At 55.8% G+C, this 17,325-nt stretch overlaps 1 protein-coding gene across 1 annotated transcript in view; it reads left to right on the plus strand.

The window, feature by feature from the left end:
* The first annotated feature begins 3,773 nt into the window (after positions 1–3,773).
* The window catches only part of CBS (cystathionine beta-synthase), a 31,146-nt gene continuing 17,594 nt past the window's right edge, over positions 3,774–17,325 (plus strand). Inside the window, exons 1-8 of the mRNA XM_060100415.1 lie at positions 3,774–3,891; positions 7,568–7,775; positions 10,991–11,097; positions 13,045–13,179; positions 14,524–14,603; positions 14,684–14,818; positions 15,358–15,427; positions 16,691–16,782. Coding sequence (XP_059956398.1) covers positions 7,576–7,775; positions 10,991–11,097; positions 13,045–13,179; positions 14,524–14,603; positions 14,684–14,818; positions 15,358–15,427; positions 16,691–16,782 — 819 coding nt within the window. The 5' untranslated portion in view covers positions 3,774–3,891; positions 7,568–7,575. The remainder of the gene's footprint in view (positions 3,892–7,567; positions 7,776–10,990; positions 11,098–13,044; positions 13,180–14,523; positions 14,604–14,683; positions 14,819–15,357; positions 15,428–16,690; positions 16,783–17,325) is intronic.

Genomic DNA, 17,325 nt, shown 5'->3' on the forward strand with positions numbered 1-17,325 from the left:
CTCTGCCCAGGCCCCCTCATGAACATGCATACACCACCCAAGCCCCTCATGAATATGCATGTACCCTTAGCTTAAAACTTCCCCAGTTTTGCTGCTTGGGGATACAGTGCTTTGGGAAGGATCCCGGGTGTTCTCCTTACTTGCTGCAAATAATACATCCTTCCTTCTCCCACTCTTTGGCTTGGCTGTGTCTTTTGGCTTGACACCCACCAAGAGGCAAACCCTATTTTCAGGTAACAACAGGACAGCTAGATTCTTGATCTGGGACTATTTTCCATCAAAAAATGCTAGTGAAAGATTATAACCTATATAGTATGGCTAGAATCCATGAATTTACCTTATATAAATAAACACATAAAGTAGTGGTTTACCTATGGCTGCTGCATTGATGGGGGTATGGCTGCTAATGGGTACAGGGTTTCTTTTTGGAGTGACACAAATGTTAAAATTGTGTGATGGTTGCACAACTCTGTGAATACTAAATATTAGTGCTTGTGTGCAAAAACCCATTGGTCTGTTCACATTTCAATGGTAAAACGTATGGTTTTTTAAAAACAGGAATCTATGAATCCACACTGGTGTAAATAAACGAATGAATGCATGAGTGGGGGAGAAGAAAAACTCTTATAGTGGAATGCCAAATAATAAATGTAGAAGGACTGATAGAATTAGAAAACCACCCCTGGGCAACCATTTTAATCGAAATTGACTCAGGCAGAAATCAACAATGGAAGCTATAATTAGAGGATGAGATTTGACAGGTCACAGGGTACTTACATAGTTTCAAAGCCTCTCCCCATAAGATGCTTACGAATTACAAGAGTGAAAATGGTAACTTTACAGTGGAGGAAGCAAGTGGGCAAGGTTAACCTTGCCAGTGATGGGACACGCAGACAGCAGGTTCCCCTGTCAGATCACAGACTCTGACTCAGCACCCCTCCTGTGGTCTCCCTCCAGAGTGCATCCCCTGGGTGGAATTAGACCAAACGAAGGACATTCTACAACATCCCTGGTTTGTACACTTCAAAAATGTCAGTGTCCTGGGGATTCCCTGGCAGTCCAGTAGTTAGGACTCCACGCTTTCACTGTGCAATCCCTGCTCAGGGAACTAAGATCCCACAAGCCGCACAGCGCAGCCAAAAAAATTAAAAAAAAAAAAAAAAAGGGAGGGAGGAAGGAAGGAAGGAAAGAAGAAAGAAAAAATGTCCATGTCTTAATACAAAGGATAGCTAAAGAAACTCAGCCACTGAATGTGGCATATGGTCAGGGACTGGCTATGCAGGACACTGTTGGAATGACTGGCAAACTGAGTGAGGTCTGTTGGTTAGATCATAGTTTTGTATCAACGTTAACTTTTTGTTTGTTTTTTAAAGTCTTTATTTTTTTTAAAAGCAGTTTTAGCTTCTTGATTTTGACCGTTGAATTATGGTTATAGGAAACAATTCTTTGTTTCTGGGAAATACACACTGAAGTAGTTGGGGGTAAAGGGACATTGTATCTCCAACTTACTCTCAACCATTTCAGAAAAACCAGATAGACGGTAGATAAATTGATGACAGAGACTTAGATACATATTTTATATGTAAGAATCTAAGAGAGACAGACACAGAGAGAGAAGTGTAAAGCAAACATAATAAAAATTTAGCATTTGGAAAATCTGCATGAAGGGCACCTGGAAATTCTTTATACTATTTTTGCCACTTTTCTGACATTCTGAAATTACATCAAAAAATTTTTAAAAAGTTTTATGCTTGCCTTTTAAAACAACACAAATTCATTGTCTCTCACAGCTCTGGAGGCCAGAAGTCCAAGATCATGGTGTCGCAGGGCCTTGCTCCCTCTGAGGCTCTGGCGGGGGGTCATTCCTGCCTCTCCAGCTCCTGTTGCTTGCGTGTTCTTGTCTTGTGCCTGGATGTCTCCAGTCTCTACCTCTGTCTTCACACGGCCATCTCCCCTCTGTGGGTCTGTGTCCAAATTTCCCTCTTATAAGGACACCAGTCATACTGGATTTAGAGCTCCCCTCTTTATTCTCTATGACCTCAGCTTAAGTTGATTATATCCTCAAAGACCCTATTTCCAAGTAAGATCACACTCAAAGATTCAGGGGTTAGTAAAAGTTTAACGTGGGAATCTTTGAGTATCTGGGAGTTCTTATACTCTTCCTGCCACTTTTGTGGCAGTCTGAAATTATGCCAAGGTAAAACAAGTCAGAGCATAATCAGAAACTCCCCACTGGAAACCCTCCCAAGCGCCCCAGGTCTTTGAGGCTAAAGTCCAGATCGTGGCCTGGGCTCCGCCTCCCCTCCCACCTCTGACCGCACCTGCTTCCACTCCGGCCACAGTGACCTTCCCTGCTTCCCCGGACACCCTGCCTTCTTCCTGCCCCAGACCTTTGCACTGGCTAACTTCAGCCGGGGACATCCTTCTCCAGGACAAGATGTGGTTCCTAAGCTCTCTGCTCAAGGGTCACCTGTCCACAGAGACTTCTGACCACCTGATCTAGGACTCTCCCACTCCTGTCTTTCTCCATTCCCCGCTGTATCATTCTTTATTATCAGTCCCATTAGTGGAAGTTTTTTTATGAAGTGCTGTCTGTTGAGCCCCCTCCCCTAGAACAGCAACCCCGCAGGCGCAGAGGCCATTTGTCTGAGCTTGCTCTGTTTCCCATGCAGTGCTGGGAGCAATGCGGGCCCGTGGCCAGCGCACTGAACAGTTGGGTGCTGGGCCAAGTAACTGCATCCTGTATATCTGCCCAAGCCTGGCGGCTCCGCCTTTCACTTAGTCACTACAGTGCAGGAGAAACTCAGGGGTCAGGGATTCTCCATTCAGCTCGGGAACCTCAAGAGGCAGGCAGGCTCTTTAAAAATCGAGAGCACCCAGTCTGGAATATTGTTATTAGCGGTGGCCTTCCCAGCGACCAGGGCCATCCTGGCCTTCAGCCTTTGGCGCCCGTGACTGGTGAGAGCCTGCCGGCAGCCCGGCTGGCAGCGGCTTTGTGGCTTCTGGCCATGGCCACGTGCGCTCGGGTTCCCTCCCTGATGGGAGCGGTTACCGGGCTGGGCAGACAGCGGGGCTCGGCCGGCGAAGCACTGTGTATGCTGGGCCCTTGGACCGTGAGGGGCAGGAAATAAGTCGGGACAAACCCGCCGTGGTGGATCCCAAGCCCAGGTGCAGAGCGCCTACTGTCTGCGCGCTGGGTCCGCCCGCAGCTTTCAGCCCCCTGGGGTCCCGCGACCAGACAGAACCGTGTCCGGTGTTCGCGGGACCGGGGCCTGCGTGAGGGGACTCAGCAGGCGGGATGCGTGCTGAGGCTCGTCCTCAGGGCCTTCCAAAGCCTTCCTCTCTCCAGACCGCACGTTTTTAACTCATCAATCGATATTTATTTATTACACTCCCGCAGAGCAAGGATTTACCCAAGTAAAACAGAATCGGGACATTGGGTGCAGAGTGTTCGCACACCCCTGGATGCGCGTTTCTGGTTGGGGTCCCGGGGCGGGGAGTGGGGAGAGGGTAGGGGTAGGCGGAGCGTGCGGGGGTCCCGGGAGTGAGGGGAGAAGAGGGGACAGAGGCCACCGGCCCACGGCTGCGTCAAGAGAGAGTAGGTGATGGGGGTGGGGTCTTGACCCAAGGTGCGGCGGTGGGGGAGGGATGGGGGCGTGGCGGGGTGGGCGTGGCGAGAGGCGGGTACGAGAGAGGCGGTGGCCCCGCGATACGCAACTCGGGATTGGCCGGAAGCCGGCCCCCGCCCCCTCCTCTCAGCCAATCGCCTTCCTTCCACTCTGGCCGCCCGGTCCCCGGGGTGCCACCCAGCCCCGGGGTCGCACTTTCCGGGTCACCGCTCGCCGCTCCCGGACGCGCCCAGCCCTCCGCTTCTTCCCGGTCTCGGTCCAGGTGAGCACTTGCCGGACCGTGACTCGCCCCACCCCTAGGCGGAGGGATCTGGCCGGGGTCTGGGACGGGGTCCCCGCCTCGGCAACCGCTGGGCCGGCGTTGCATCATCTACATCTGCCAGCCGCGGAGCTGGCCCCGCGCCCCCCGCGTCCCGAACCCTCCCCTTATCGCGAGTCCAGACTGTCCTGAAGCTGGGGGTTCCGCGCCCACGTGGCCCAGGGCCTCCACTCCAACTCCTGCGGCTGCGGAGGGGACGGCAGGGGGCGCGAGCCGGGGGGCGTCGAGCTGAGACTTTCGGAAGATGCGCTCTAATGGTGCCATCATTGATTTTTCGCTGCATTTTGGATGGGAAATGGTTGTCTCGAAAATTGCTCTCTTCTGCCAGTTCTGTGGAGTGGGTGGGGGCGGGGTGTAAAATATTGATGTAGTTGCGTAGGCTGCACGGGAGGTGGCTGCCCGCGGTGGGAGGGAGCGCAGGGTGCGCAGGGCAAACAGGGCCCTGCCTCCAGCACGTACTAAGGGGGTGGGGGAGGGTGCCCTGAGACCCCCCCACTTCGAGCCCTAGGCAAGGCGGTTGGCTGAGCTGGAGAATGGGGAGGGGTAGTGGGGAAGGAGCGGGAGCGCAAAACTTAGCCTCCCAAGAGTTACCTGGGGGTGTTTATCCCAAACCGTATCCCCAAAAGCCCCTCCCAAAGGCCGGGTGACCGGGCGGTCTCCAGATCCTCTGTAGGGTCTCAATTTCCCGCCTGAAAAGTCTCCCTTTGAAACAGGAGTTTACTACCTTCCGCACCCTTGGCCCTAACTGGCCCTCTTGGGCCGACTGGTGCGCGCGTGCAGGGCGCTGGGGGGCGCGGGGGCCGTGACCCCAGGAGGGTCTTGTGGTTTGGGGTGCGGCAGGAGCCAGCAGCGCCGCGCCAGGGGAGCCCGCCTTCCCAGCACGCACGTGCGTCGGCGCGCAGGGCGCTGTGCCCGCGCGGAGCTGTGCCCGCCGGGAGCTGAGACGGGCTGCGCTGAACTGAATCCGCGAGTTCCAACCCGGGTCGCCCAGCGAGGGTCCCGCCGAGTGCCTGTGGGTTCTACGGAGGTTCTGTCGGTCTCGATTTGAGTTCCCAGCAGCCCCTTACCTTTCGGGAGGTCTCTACAGGCGACGCAAGTCGCCACATAGGAGGCGCAGGGCAGCCTGCGTCTGCCGGGCCGGTCTGCGGGGTGTCCTGGCCAGGGGGCTGCCGCCCTGTCGGCCTCTGATGGGGAAAGAGGTCTAGGACAGGGGCGCTTCTGCACGACGGAAGAACCACCTACCCGCGGGCGCACCGCGGAGCGAAGGCAGTGTTCCGCTTACCTCGGGGGCTTTTTGAATGGTGGAAGAAGGACGCGTGGTTTCACGAGGGGAACTGAACGCCTGAAAAACTACTTGCTGATCCAAAGACTTGAAGGAGCCTCTGCTCTAGGCACGTTTGGGGGCAGATCGGCTGGGAGGCTGGTTTCTCCCGGAAAGCCGTGCGCCGCGGGCCTCATGGATTTGAAACAGATGTGATTGCCAAGGGTGGGGGTCTCCGCTTCCCCTGCGCGCAGGCTCCGGCCTGGGCATCTGGGGCGACCTGCTGGGCGCTGGTCTGCACCTGGCCCTGCGCTGGGAGACAGGGAACCAGCTGGGGCGGCCTCTGCCCTTGCTGATGGCGGCGGTACCCGGATGGGGCCGCTCCCGAGAAGTCCAGCGGGTCCACGAGCCCCCATGTGCACCTCCAAGTGAGGGGCCCTTTGCAGCTTCAGCCCAGTTCCGCCTGGGCCACCCGACCTTTTCACAGCAAACTGCCTGCCGAAATGTCCTGGGGAGCAAAGGGGCTGGGGTCCCTCCAGCTTCGCGGAGGAGTGGTGAGGGCTGCGCTCAGAGGTCACCCCGAGCCCCATGCCCTACCTTGAGCTCCTCGCAGGGACCTTCCAAACCCACGGGGCTCCAGAGACTTGGGGTGGGGGGAGCTTTAGATTTACAGAAAATTGAGAAGAGAGCAGAGTTCTCACATTCCTCCCCCTCACACTCACGGTTCCCCCCATTATTACCATCTTACGATTTTTACAATTAATGAACATTATGGTTAACTACAGTCCCTACTTATTCAGATTTCCTTAGTTTCCCCTAGTACCCTTTTCTGTTCTGGGATTCCATCCAAGAGACTTCATTCCATTTAGTTTTCACTGCTCCTTACGGAGTTGGAGCCGTGGTGAGTGTCCGGTCATCAGCCTGGGGAGGGATGGCTCCGCGCCGGCCTGGACCGGTCCTCTGTTCAGTGTGGGAAATCACAGGGAGGCAGCGGAGCGGCTGAGCTCAGTCCTGGTTTCTGAAGGTGAGAGGTGGGCGTTTGCTCATTGTCACCAGGAGGAGCCGGGCAGGGCTGCAGTCTCTTCTTTGAGTGCCCGTTCTCTTTCCTTTCTTTCTTTCTTTCTTTTTTTTTTTTTTTTTTTGTCATCTATTTTAAGGTTCCATGAGATTTTTAAAATTTGATAAAATACACGTAATATACTGTTTAACTCTTCATAAGTGTGAAATTCAGTAGCAGTACACACATTCACAGTGTTGTGTAACCATCACTATTATCTGTACCCCAAACTTTTTCATCATAACTCTGTACCCATTAAACAGTGGCTCCCCTCCGCCTGCCCCTGGGAATCTCCATTCCGCTTCATGTCTCTCTGATTTGCCTATTCTAGGTACCTCATATAGGTAGAGTCATGCAATATTTTTCTTTGTCTGGCTTATTTGACTTAGCAGAATGTTTCATTCCTTTTTTTTTAGGGTAAAAATATATTTATTACCATCTTCATCTTCCTCTTGTTATTTCCATCATATAAATGTAGTCTTTTAAAATGTATATATTTATTTATTTGGCTGCTCCGGGTCTTAGTTTCAGCGTGCAGGATCTTCATTGTGGCATGCGGGCTCTAGTTGCCTGACCAGGTATTGAACCTGGGCCCCCTGCATTGGAAGCGCAGAGTCTTAACCCCTGGACCACCAGGGGAGTCCCTAAATGTAGTCTTTTTCAAACAACTTTATTGAGATATCTTTGATATATAAAAGTCATATATATATTTAAGGTGTACAACTTGATGTTTTGATTTATGTATACATTATGAAAAGACACCACAATCAAGCTATCAAGATGAATAACATTCATCACCTCTACATAGTTGCTGTGTGTGTGTGTCTGTGTGTGTGTGCATGCGCTCACATGTTGAGAAGATTTTAAAACTTCATTCTTTTTTCATGGCCAAACACTCTTCCACTGTCTGGGTAAACCACATTTTGTTTATACATTCGTCTGCTGACAGACACTTGGTTTGTTTCCAGGTTTTTGCGATTGTGAATAGTGCTGTTATGAATGCGGTGGGCAAATACTGTATGTTTCCATTCTTTTTGGCTATATGCGTAGGGGTGGAATTGCTGGGTCACACCGTAGTTGTATGCTTAACCCTTTGAGAAACTGTCCAGCTGTTGTCCACAGCAGCTGGTGCCTGCGTAGTTATGCCTTTTCCTGCCGAGCTACTTGAGTGAACAGAGCTCCACGCCCAGAGCGGGCTGGGCGAGCAGGATTCCCAGGACAGGCAACAGAGAAGCAGGCGCTTCTGCAGGTGTTTGGAAACGGCCCGAACTGACGCCCTCTCTTCCTCTTGCCTTTGACAGATCCCACCATGCCGTCTGAGACACCCCAAGCAGAAGAGAGGTCTGCAGGGTGCCCCCACCTCTCAGGGGCACACCTGGGGAAAGAGAGCCTGGAAAAGGAGCCTCCGGGAGACAAGGAGGTCCTGTGGATCCGTCCCGATGCCCCGAGCAGGTGCTCCTGGCAGCTGGGCAGGCCTGCCACCAACTCTCCACATCACCACACTACTCTGTGAGTCCCCTTTATGATCATAAGATGGAGGGAAGAGTTTGTTACCTGAAGCCAGATAGCCACAGGGACCTGGGGTGTGAACCACCACCCCACCACCCCCGTCCCTTGCAGTCACTCTGGATGGATGGTGAGCTGGGGCGAGATGTATTTTATAGCTGAGTCCCCCCAAGGCTCAGAGAGGCCAAGGCTCGTTTGTGCTGTAACACAGCACCTAGTTCAGTGCCTCCCAAGAGCAGATGCTCAATAAATAAAGGGACGTGCCCAGGTCCCACGCTCTGAGTGACAGGTAGGGGGGAGGTTTCTGACCCAGATCCGTCCGGTCACACACTCGAGTGATTAGGATCATGCCTGCCCTTCTCTGCTTAACTCCAGGCCGTGAAGTATTTTTCTGTAGTGGGGTCTTTGTGGTTGGACCGAGACTGTTGGATGAATAAACCACGACTTTAAGCCCTCTCTTGGGTATTCATGTGTCTGCAATGATCTCATTATGAATAACTGAAGTGGAAAATGCAATTCATTTAGTCACAGCACCTACTATATGTGTGCCCTGTTCTAGGTGCAGGAGATCAATCAGTGGGAAAGGGGAAAAAAAAAAAAAAAAAAAAAGGCAAAAATCCCTGATCCATCATGAAACTCGAACTAAGTTCACTAAATCTTAGGATGATCTTTATTTCCTTAGTGTTATCTCCCAGAAGTACAACAGATGAGTCAGAAGAACATGCCTTTTGGATGTTTGGTTCTTATTCTTCATACACTGCTGTACCAACGTCTATGATTATTGATTTTCGATTCAGAACTGGGGAGGGGGAGGAGGTGCTCCCCTCACTGGGGCCAATGGACCGAAGTAACATTTACAAACCCAGACGCTCCCAGCGTTAAACATACCTCGATTCTGGGAGCTCAGGAGGCCAAGGTGGCCGCCGGCCATAGGGCATGAGCCCCTGCTTCCAGAACAAAGCAGAGCAGGGGGTGAAATGGCTCCGTGAGCTTCTCACTGGGCCTGGGGTGGCTGGGACACCATCCTATCCAGGCTGCAACCTAGCATCACACCTGCACTTCACGTGGTGGCCTAACCTTCCTGAAACGCCCTGGAGGGGTTGCTGTCCCATCCTGAAACTGCTTGTCCCAGGTCAGCTTATGAGGAGCTGGGCTCGGGCCTGAGGCTCTGGGGCTCACCCGCTGTCAGGACGCTGGACCCGGGTCCCTGGACGAGGCAGCCTAGGCGATCCCGGTGGTGAGAGCACAGGGGTGATGAGACAGGTTACGTGGCCGGGCGGCCTGGGGAGACCTCAGAGCCGGTACCTGGATGGGCAGGAGGTGCCAGCCCTGTGGGTATCTGGGGAAGGGGTTCCAGACGGTTCCCAGGTAGGGTGGGCTTAGAACGAGGAACAGAGTGGGAGCAGCAGAGGGAGGGGAGGGGCTGCGGAGGGGAAGCAGAGCCAGGCGCCCTGCCAGGCGAGGGGTTTCGGGTTATTCTAGCGGGCTATAGGGCTCTGCCCCTGGAAGCCTCCTGGGCTGTCACAGGGAAAGCAGCTGAGATAAGGTGTTAAATTCCCTCCCCAGGCCCGGCCGGATCACCTCAGGCAAGCTTCCCAGGTGACTTTCTGGCCCCCCAGAGCCTGGTGCTGAGTCAGGAACCCTGAGTTCTCCGCAGGGGCGGGACAGGGTGGGCTGGGCCTCCCCCTTCTCAGGCCGCTACAACCTCTGCTGGGGGTGGATGACTCAGCCACCCTCCAGTCCTTCCCAGGTGTTTACCCCTCCTGCCTTGGCTTTAACTAGTTAATAAGTCAACCCGGAGGTCGCCCCTACAGCTTGGTCTCCCTCCAAGTCTGGGGTCAGGAGCCCTTTGCCCCCGCCCCGGCTCTCCCCTCACCCCGACTTCTGCACCTCTCTTGGCCAAGCCTGCCTCTGGGGGGCTCGGGGCATCCGTGCCACCTTGGAGGGTGCAGCTGGGCTCTAGCCAGGCCGTGTTGCTGCCTGTCTGGGCCCCGGGGCGGAAGGCAGCATTCCTGGGGAGCTGGATCACCACCTTGGGAGCGGGGGAGGAAGCTACATGGTTAATGGGTCCCTGCAGTGGGGACCGCGGCTCACGCAAGCGTGAGAGCGTGGGGATGGCACCTGAGACATCCAGGGTGTAGGAAGCCATTGAGTTTCTTGGAACTCACGTCAGTTTTGCATATTCCGGGATGAATGGTCGGTCCCTGAGGATGAGGATGGAGGCAACGTCGTGGGGGCCACTAGGGAAACGCAGGTCTCACGGCATGCACACAGCTGAGCAGTGGCTGGGCCGTCCCACACCTTCCTGTCACCTGTCACCGGCTGCTCAGCTGGAAGAACCCCTGGGGGGGGGCAGTCACTCGAATGTGAAGGGGGACAGCTGGTCCACGAGAAGCGAATCCCATTCGGGGCCTGGAGGCCCACCTGGGAATTCACCTGACCTTAGCCCCAAGGACAAGAGATGACCCGCCAGAGGCCTTGGTTCTCTGGTCTGAGTATCAGGCTTCCTGCCACCTGTGCTAGACACTCTGAGTGATGCCAGGTGCCTGGGCGGGTTCTTTGCAGTCACTGTCACTGCCTGGTGGCCAGACCGTCTGAGGGCGTCTCTGTCCAGGGGTCCCCACCAGTTTTTTCATCAAAGAAAAGGAAGGGAGGTATCCCAGGAGGCAGGTGCTGAGAGAGGAGATGAATTGAAGATCAAAAACCTAAAAAGATCGGGACTTCCCTGGTGGTCCAGTGGCTATGACTCCGCCTTCCAATGCAGGGGGTGCGGGTTTGATCCCAATGCCAAAAAAAAAAAAAAAACTAAAAAGGTGGACCAGGATGTGATGTTGTTTTGAAGTCAGTGTTTGTTTGTTTTAACTTTTTTATTTGGAAATAACATTCAAATGAAGTTGCAGAAATCATACAGAGAGGTCGTGGGGACGTTCGCCCAGCTGCCCACTGATACCGTCTGTTACCATAGTGCGTTTTCAAGCCCCGGAAACGTTGGTGCAGCTGTTCATTAAATTGCATTCGTTTTCGTAGGTTTTGAGGTGTACTCGCCCGTGCATGTGTGTGTGACCTGTTACTGAATGTAGATTTGTGTACTTGCCACCCAGATCCTCATGAAAGGCAACTCTTTGATTTACGTCTTGATTTATTTAAAAGAATGTGCTGGCCTGCCAAGGCTGGTACCACTTTGTTTTTCTGAGTAATCGTGGACTCCTCTGTTTTAGGGAAAAATCTCCCAAAATCTTGCCGGACATCCTGAAGAAAATCGGGGACACCCCGATGGTGCGGATCAACAAGATCGGGAGGGGCTTCGGCCTGAAGTGTGAGCTCCGTGAGTGCCGGTTCCCGCAAGTGGCTCGCGGGCGGGGGGCGCGGGGGGCCCCTCAGACCCCGCGGGAGGGGTGTCTGACCACATCTGTTGAGGGTGGGCTGCTGGAGGGTGAGCAAGCCCTCTCCGGAGTCGGTGTAAGGGAGGCCGTGGCCTGTGAGCCGAGGCCTGAATTGTGGAGGGAAGCGTGTCTGGGCAGAAGTCGGGGGCAGAACCCGAGCTGGGAAGGCGGTGCTCTAAGCCGACAACTTCGGCGCCCTTCCGTCTCGGACTCTCGTAGGGAGGGGTAGCCATGCCGTGGGTGGGGTGGGCTGGCCTGAGAGCCGGGGCGGTTTTTGTGATGAAGGTCCCAGCCATCAGCCGGGCAGGAACTGGCTGCCCCGGTGCTCAGACAGACAGTTCGCGTCTCACTTAGGAGACACAGAGTGGGGATTTGGGAGCTGTGTCTGGTACACATGGGGATCACCTGAGAGTCTTATCCAAGTCCTATGGAGAAGGGACTTCTTTGCAGGAGGCTGTTTCTAGGAACACAAGAGGGTGGGGGGCTTTCTTCCCCTCCACTGTTCTCCCGGGCTCGGAGCCCAGGTAGATGTCAGCCTTGTCCCAGAGGACGTGACAGGTGCAGAGGCCCTGGGGGGGACCAGGCCCGGTGCTGCTGGGACAGAGAGAGCTGGGGAGGGGAGAGCACGGCGGTCCTTGGGGGTCCACACCTCCTAGGGGAGGGACCGAGGCCACGTGGTCGATTCACCCCGGAGGCGTCACCATCAGAGGCTTCCCGCGCATGCCTCTGGTGAAGAGTTCTCTCATAAGCAACAAGCAGTACACACTCCCAGGCACTGCTGGGGGTGTATCAGAACAGCCCAGGAGAGCTATTGTCTGCTCTGTGCTCCTCCGTCAGATAACAGAGACCAGTAACTAGTACCCCGTAGGCATGGGCCTGCTGCGTGCGCTTCAATTTGGCAGGAGCCCCTGAAGTAGGTTTTACTGTGCCCATTTTACAGATGGAAAAACCGAGCCTCCGGTTGGTTACTTGGCTTGCCCACGGCTGATCAGCTTGAATCCCTGCGTCTCTGTTGGCTTTCCCATGGGCTCATTAGAATTTTCTAACAAGTAATTCAAGTGTGTGACCTACAAGAGCCTGGGGTGCAGGGCTCCTCAGCGGTCAGACCTTCAAGACCCCCTCCTTCACTGTCCCGGCAGGGCCCTCTCTGGGTCTTAGGGGGGAAAGCCTGTCTATGGTTGTGGATTTCAGAAACCAGGACAAAGCAGGAGGAGCTTGTTTTGTGGGTGCTGCAGGCCGGCCTGGTCCTCCAATCACAGTTGGTGCCATCTCTCCCCCTTTTACGAACACTGCATATTCTTGAGAGGTGGGAGGGAGTCCTCCCCCAAGGAAGGAAGAGCAGAAGCAGAGGCTTAGGCGCAGGAGAGGAAGTCGTCTCTGCCAGGTGGGGAAGACGGCGGGAGGCGGGTGTGGAAGGCGTGTGGGTCCTGGTCTGGGGGTGTGACGGGCGAGCCGTGGCTTCAGGACATCAGGTCGTCTGTCATGGTCCGCTGGGTACAGCGGGGCTGTCTGCTCTGACGTAAGCCTGGGCTCCCGTCGGGCGCCCCCTGCTCGCCCAGCAAGTCTCTTCGGGACTGTACTGCCTGGCGGGGGTGACCCTGCTCCATCCATCCAGCTGGGGGGCTCCTTAGGCTCCTGTGTCTCGTACACTTGGAGTTGCCACGTGGTCCATGGGGGTTGGGACGGGCAGGTGGCAGGAGCTCCCGTGGGCGAGCACCCTCACCCACGTCAGGTGTGGGAGGTGGCAATGGAAAGGCGATGATTTTCAGGACCACTGAGGCTTGTCCCTGCCTCCTGGGCGTGTCGGGTGCTGGGGAGGGGACGGCACGGCAGGCATCCCTTAGCGGTCGGGGGCCTCTTCCTCTCTCATGATGCGTCTCCGGCTCCAGTGGCCAAGTGTGAGTTCTTCAACGCGGGCGGGAGCGTGAAGGACCGCATCAGCCTGCGAATGATTGAGGATGCTGAGCGCGAGGGGACCCTGAAGCCTGGGGACACCATCATCGAGCCGACGTCGGGGAACACAGGTGGGCGCTGCCACGGGCCAGAGCTCCCGGCCCGGGGGACCCATGGCTGCACACGCTGGTCTGTCCGGCTGGCCTTTCCCTTCCCTCCACGCACTTTGCTCGGCACCTGATGCCTGTGTGCAGGTGTGTGACTGAGCCCAGCTTTCTCTGCTGTCTTGCCGTCCCAGCTGCACTGGTGATGTTGGAGTCTGTTATGTGGGCAACTACACCTTGTAGTAAAAATCTGTCCGAGTTTCCTATGGCTGCGGTAACAAATCCCACAGCCTGGGCGGCTTAATCAGCAGACGTTTATTATCTCACAGTCTGGAGGCTGGACAGCTGACATCAGGTGTCAGCAGGGCTGGCTCCTCCTGAGGCCTCTCTCCTGGGCATCTTCTCCCTGTGTCCTCACACGCGTCCCTCTGTGGGTGTCTGTGTCCTGATCTCCTCTTCTTAAGAGGACAGCAGACACACGGGGTTAGGGCCCCACCCGTATGACCTCGTTTAACCTCAATCTCCTCTTCAAAGACCCATCTCCAGTTAGAATCACATTCTGAGGGCGGTGCAGGGTGGGACTTCAACAGATGAAGTTTGGAGGAACACAGTTCAGCCCATAACACTCCACCCTCTGTGGCCCCCAGAATTCATGTCCTTCTCGAATGCAAAGTATATTCACCCCCATCCCAACAGCCCTCCAAGGTCTGAACCCATTCCAGCACCGACGTTAAGTCTCATCTAAGGATCCCCTCAATCAGAGGTGGATGAGACCTGAGGCTCGATTCCTCCTGAAGCAAAATTCCTCTCCGGCTGTGAACCTTCAAACCGGACAAGTTATGTGTTTCCAAAGCACAGTGGCAGGCCAGGCACAGGACAGACGTTCCCAGCCAAACCCAGAAAGGGGTCGTGGGTCCCAAGCAGGTCCGAAGCCGAGTGGGGCAAACTCCGGGAGATCTTGAGGCTCCAGAACCCTCCTCTCTGGCTCCATGTTCTGTCTTCAGACTAACTGGGGTGGCCCCTCCCCTCAGCCCTGGGCAGCGGCCCTGACCCCTTTGGAACCAGGGAGGAGGCGTCCGGCCCGGGCCTGTGCCCCGGGCCCGTGGTGGGGCTGGGGATGGGAACAGGTGGGCTCCACGGTGCCCAGCAAGAGCTGGAGGAACTGGGGTTCGTGGTGGGCACCCTGCTTTTTTCTCTGGGCACACTTGCCTTTTTATCTCTGCCTGCACATTGTCCTCTTATCCCCTCCTTTGAGGGCAGAAGGGGATGACGTAGGGCATTTTCGCAGCGCCCTCTCCCCTGGGCCTTTGGGGCTGGAAGCGGGGTCTCGGGGGCACCGTGGCCCCCTCTCACTCCACGTGCTGTCCCCAGGGATCGGGCTGGCCCTGGCCGCCGCGGTGAAGGGCTACCACTGCATCATCGTGATGCCAGAGAAGATGAGCACTGAGAAGGTAGGCGGGCATGTCCCCGGCCCCCTGCCCTTGCGCTACAGGCCCAGTGGGGAGGTGAAGGCCACCACGTACCTCTGCAGGTGGACGTCTTGCGTGCCCTGGGGGCTGAGATCGTGAGGACGCCCACCAACGCCAGATTCGACTCCCCTGAGTCACATGTGGGCGTGGCCTGGAGGCTGAGGAACGAGATCCCCAACTCCCACATCCTGGACCAGGTGAGGGCCAGGCCCTGGGGGCCAGTGTGTGCCCAGAGGCTTGGGACCAAGCGGGGCCTTCCCTGGGGGATGTCTGTCAAGGGCTTGGGGGTGGTGTCACATCTGCAGCAGGAGCAGAGGCTGCAGAGGGACCGACGCACTGGGACGTGGTCACTGGCTCCTCCCAGCCCAGGGTGTGGCCGGCAGGGTCGGCCAAGCCTTTGGCGCTGCTGTCTGTGTGCCGGCTTCGAGGGCCCAGCTCAGTGCACCGGAACGCCCTTTGCAGAGGACCCTGGAAGCTCTCTACAGGCATAAAATACATGCAGACCTTTTGACTGGAAGCTCTTCTTTGTCACTCACTCCACGTCTGGGTTAATTCAGAAATCTCATCTTCTGGAGAGCTGGTTTTCATGCTTGGTGTCTGTTGAGGTGCCCGGGCTGTTCCCTGAGCTGCCGGGATCCTCTCTGGCTTGCACTGAGCTGTTTGCCTGGTGCCCTGTGGCCGCTGCCAGTTCTGTGCCTTGACTTCAACACGACTCCTTTGCTCTCTTTCCTTGCAGTACCGCAATGCCAGCAACCCTCTGGCTCACTACGACATCACGGCCGAGGAGATCCTGCAGCAGTGTGACGGTGTATACTTCTAACCCTGCTGTCCATCTTGCCTGGGAGCGTACAAGTCACTTACCCGCTCCTTCGTAAACTCCTATTAATCCTTCAAAACCCAGCTCAAATATCCCCTCTCCGTGAAGTGCTTTTTAGAGCATTTCTCTAGAGCGGTTTCCTCCCTCTGTTGTGCCCTCTTGGACTTTGCCCGTGCCTCTCCTATAGCACCAAACATATCATGTGGTTGTATTTGTTTACCTAGCAGTCTTTCCTCCAGACCTGTAAGAGCTCTTGAGTGCAGGGAACAGGGGTGTCCCAGGCTGGTGCTGGGCTTACAGCTGGGGCTTCACGTTGCTGAACGGCACTTGGCCTCAAGCCCCAGCCTGGGCACTGAATTCAACATTGGGGTTTTCTCATCTGCAGAACTGGGGTGGTGACATCTGCAATTAGCTTACTCTGTACAGACATGAGGCTGCTTGGAACCTCTCCACACAGTTGGTGCCAAGGCCAAGGGGGTTGTGATGTTTTCTGACGGACTGTTTCCCTAAGAGGTCTTCGGGAAGCGTTGCCAGGGACTTGGCACCCCTGGCTTCCTGTTTGGAGCCTAGCATTGGCTTAAGTGCCCTCGTTCCGTGCCCAGGAGCCAGGCAGCAAAGTCCAGGCATTTGCTCACCCAGGTTTTATGTGTGAGAATCCTCTCATTCGGTAAAAACAGCCTTTCTGCCTCAGCACGGGTGCCCGCGCTGACTTGTCTGCAGGTGCCTGAGCTGGCCACCGGGCACTGAGAGAGGCCAGACGTCTGAGCCAAGCTGAGCGGTTTATTCTGGTTCCTTTGATAATTCAGTTCACTTATCCACGTCGTCTGAATCAAACAGCTTAAGAAAGTGTGAAGAGCCTCCCTGGGCTCAGCCCTCAGCCACCTGGGGCCCACCTCCTGCAGGATGTCACCTCGTTCACGATTCACGACAAATAGGGATTTCAGGGACTGGCTGCCGTTTAGCCTTAAATGGGGCTCCCTGGGGCCCTGTTACTGTGACTGCATCTTAAAGATGAAGGACTGTGATGAGAGGCTTTACATTGGAGAATAGGTTTGCTTTTGCCCTTTCTGATAACTTGCCTTCGTTGCGGTTGAGGACCTTCTTGCTTCTTATTAAGAGTGGAGGGCCGAGCAGAAACGAACACACCATTGTAAAGCAATTATACTCCAATAACGATGCTTAAAAAAAAAAAGTGGGGGTTGGCCACTCCTGCCTGGGGATGTTCTCCCTGACATGCCTTCTCCCCTGTCAGGGAGGCTGGACATGCTGGTGGCGTCGGCGGGCACGGGGGGCACCATCACGGGCATCGCCAGGAAGCTGAAGGAGAAGTGCCCTGGATGCAAGGTGAGGAGCTGCGAGGGCACCACCCTGCCCCGCCCAGGAGAGGTGGGCCTGGACGTGTGCGCGTTTCCCACCTGCGGCCTGAACTGCAGCTGGAGGCTTAACTGCCGGGCTCCTTGGCCTTGGGCCCACAGAGTGGCCTCTGCTTTAGAGCTGGAAGTTGCCATTTCTGACACTTCTGCATAGACGGCCTTGCATCTTATATGGGGGCGGGGAGGTGTACCTGTGCCTGCCTGGGAGATAAAGGACCCAGCAACCTGGACACCCAGATGAGTTGGGGGTGGGAGAGTCCATTTGGGTGGCCTCCAAGGGTCATTCCAGAAGCCGAGAGCTCTCAGGTTCAGGTCCTACCGCTGCCCTACCGGGGCTCTGAGAGTAGGGGAGGGGCACCTGAGCCTGGAGAGGAGCTCAGAGAGACCCCCACTGGAGGCGCACCCTTCCTCTCTGCCCATTTCTCCGCCATCCAGGAGAGGTCAGTCCTAGCAGCCCCCTTGCCCCAGGCTCCCGCTGTCCCGGGGCGTCTCTTGGGGCTGTCCTGGGGCATCC

Source organism: Mesoplodon densirostris, chromosome 5 (assembly GCF_025265405.1).
Source record: "Mesoplodon densirostris isolate mMesDen1 chromosome 5, mMesDen1 primary haplotype, whole genome shotgun sequence".
Classification (NCBI taxonomy): Eukaryota; Metazoa; Chordata; class Mammalia; order Artiodactyla; family Ziphiidae; genus Mesoplodon; species Mesoplodon densirostris.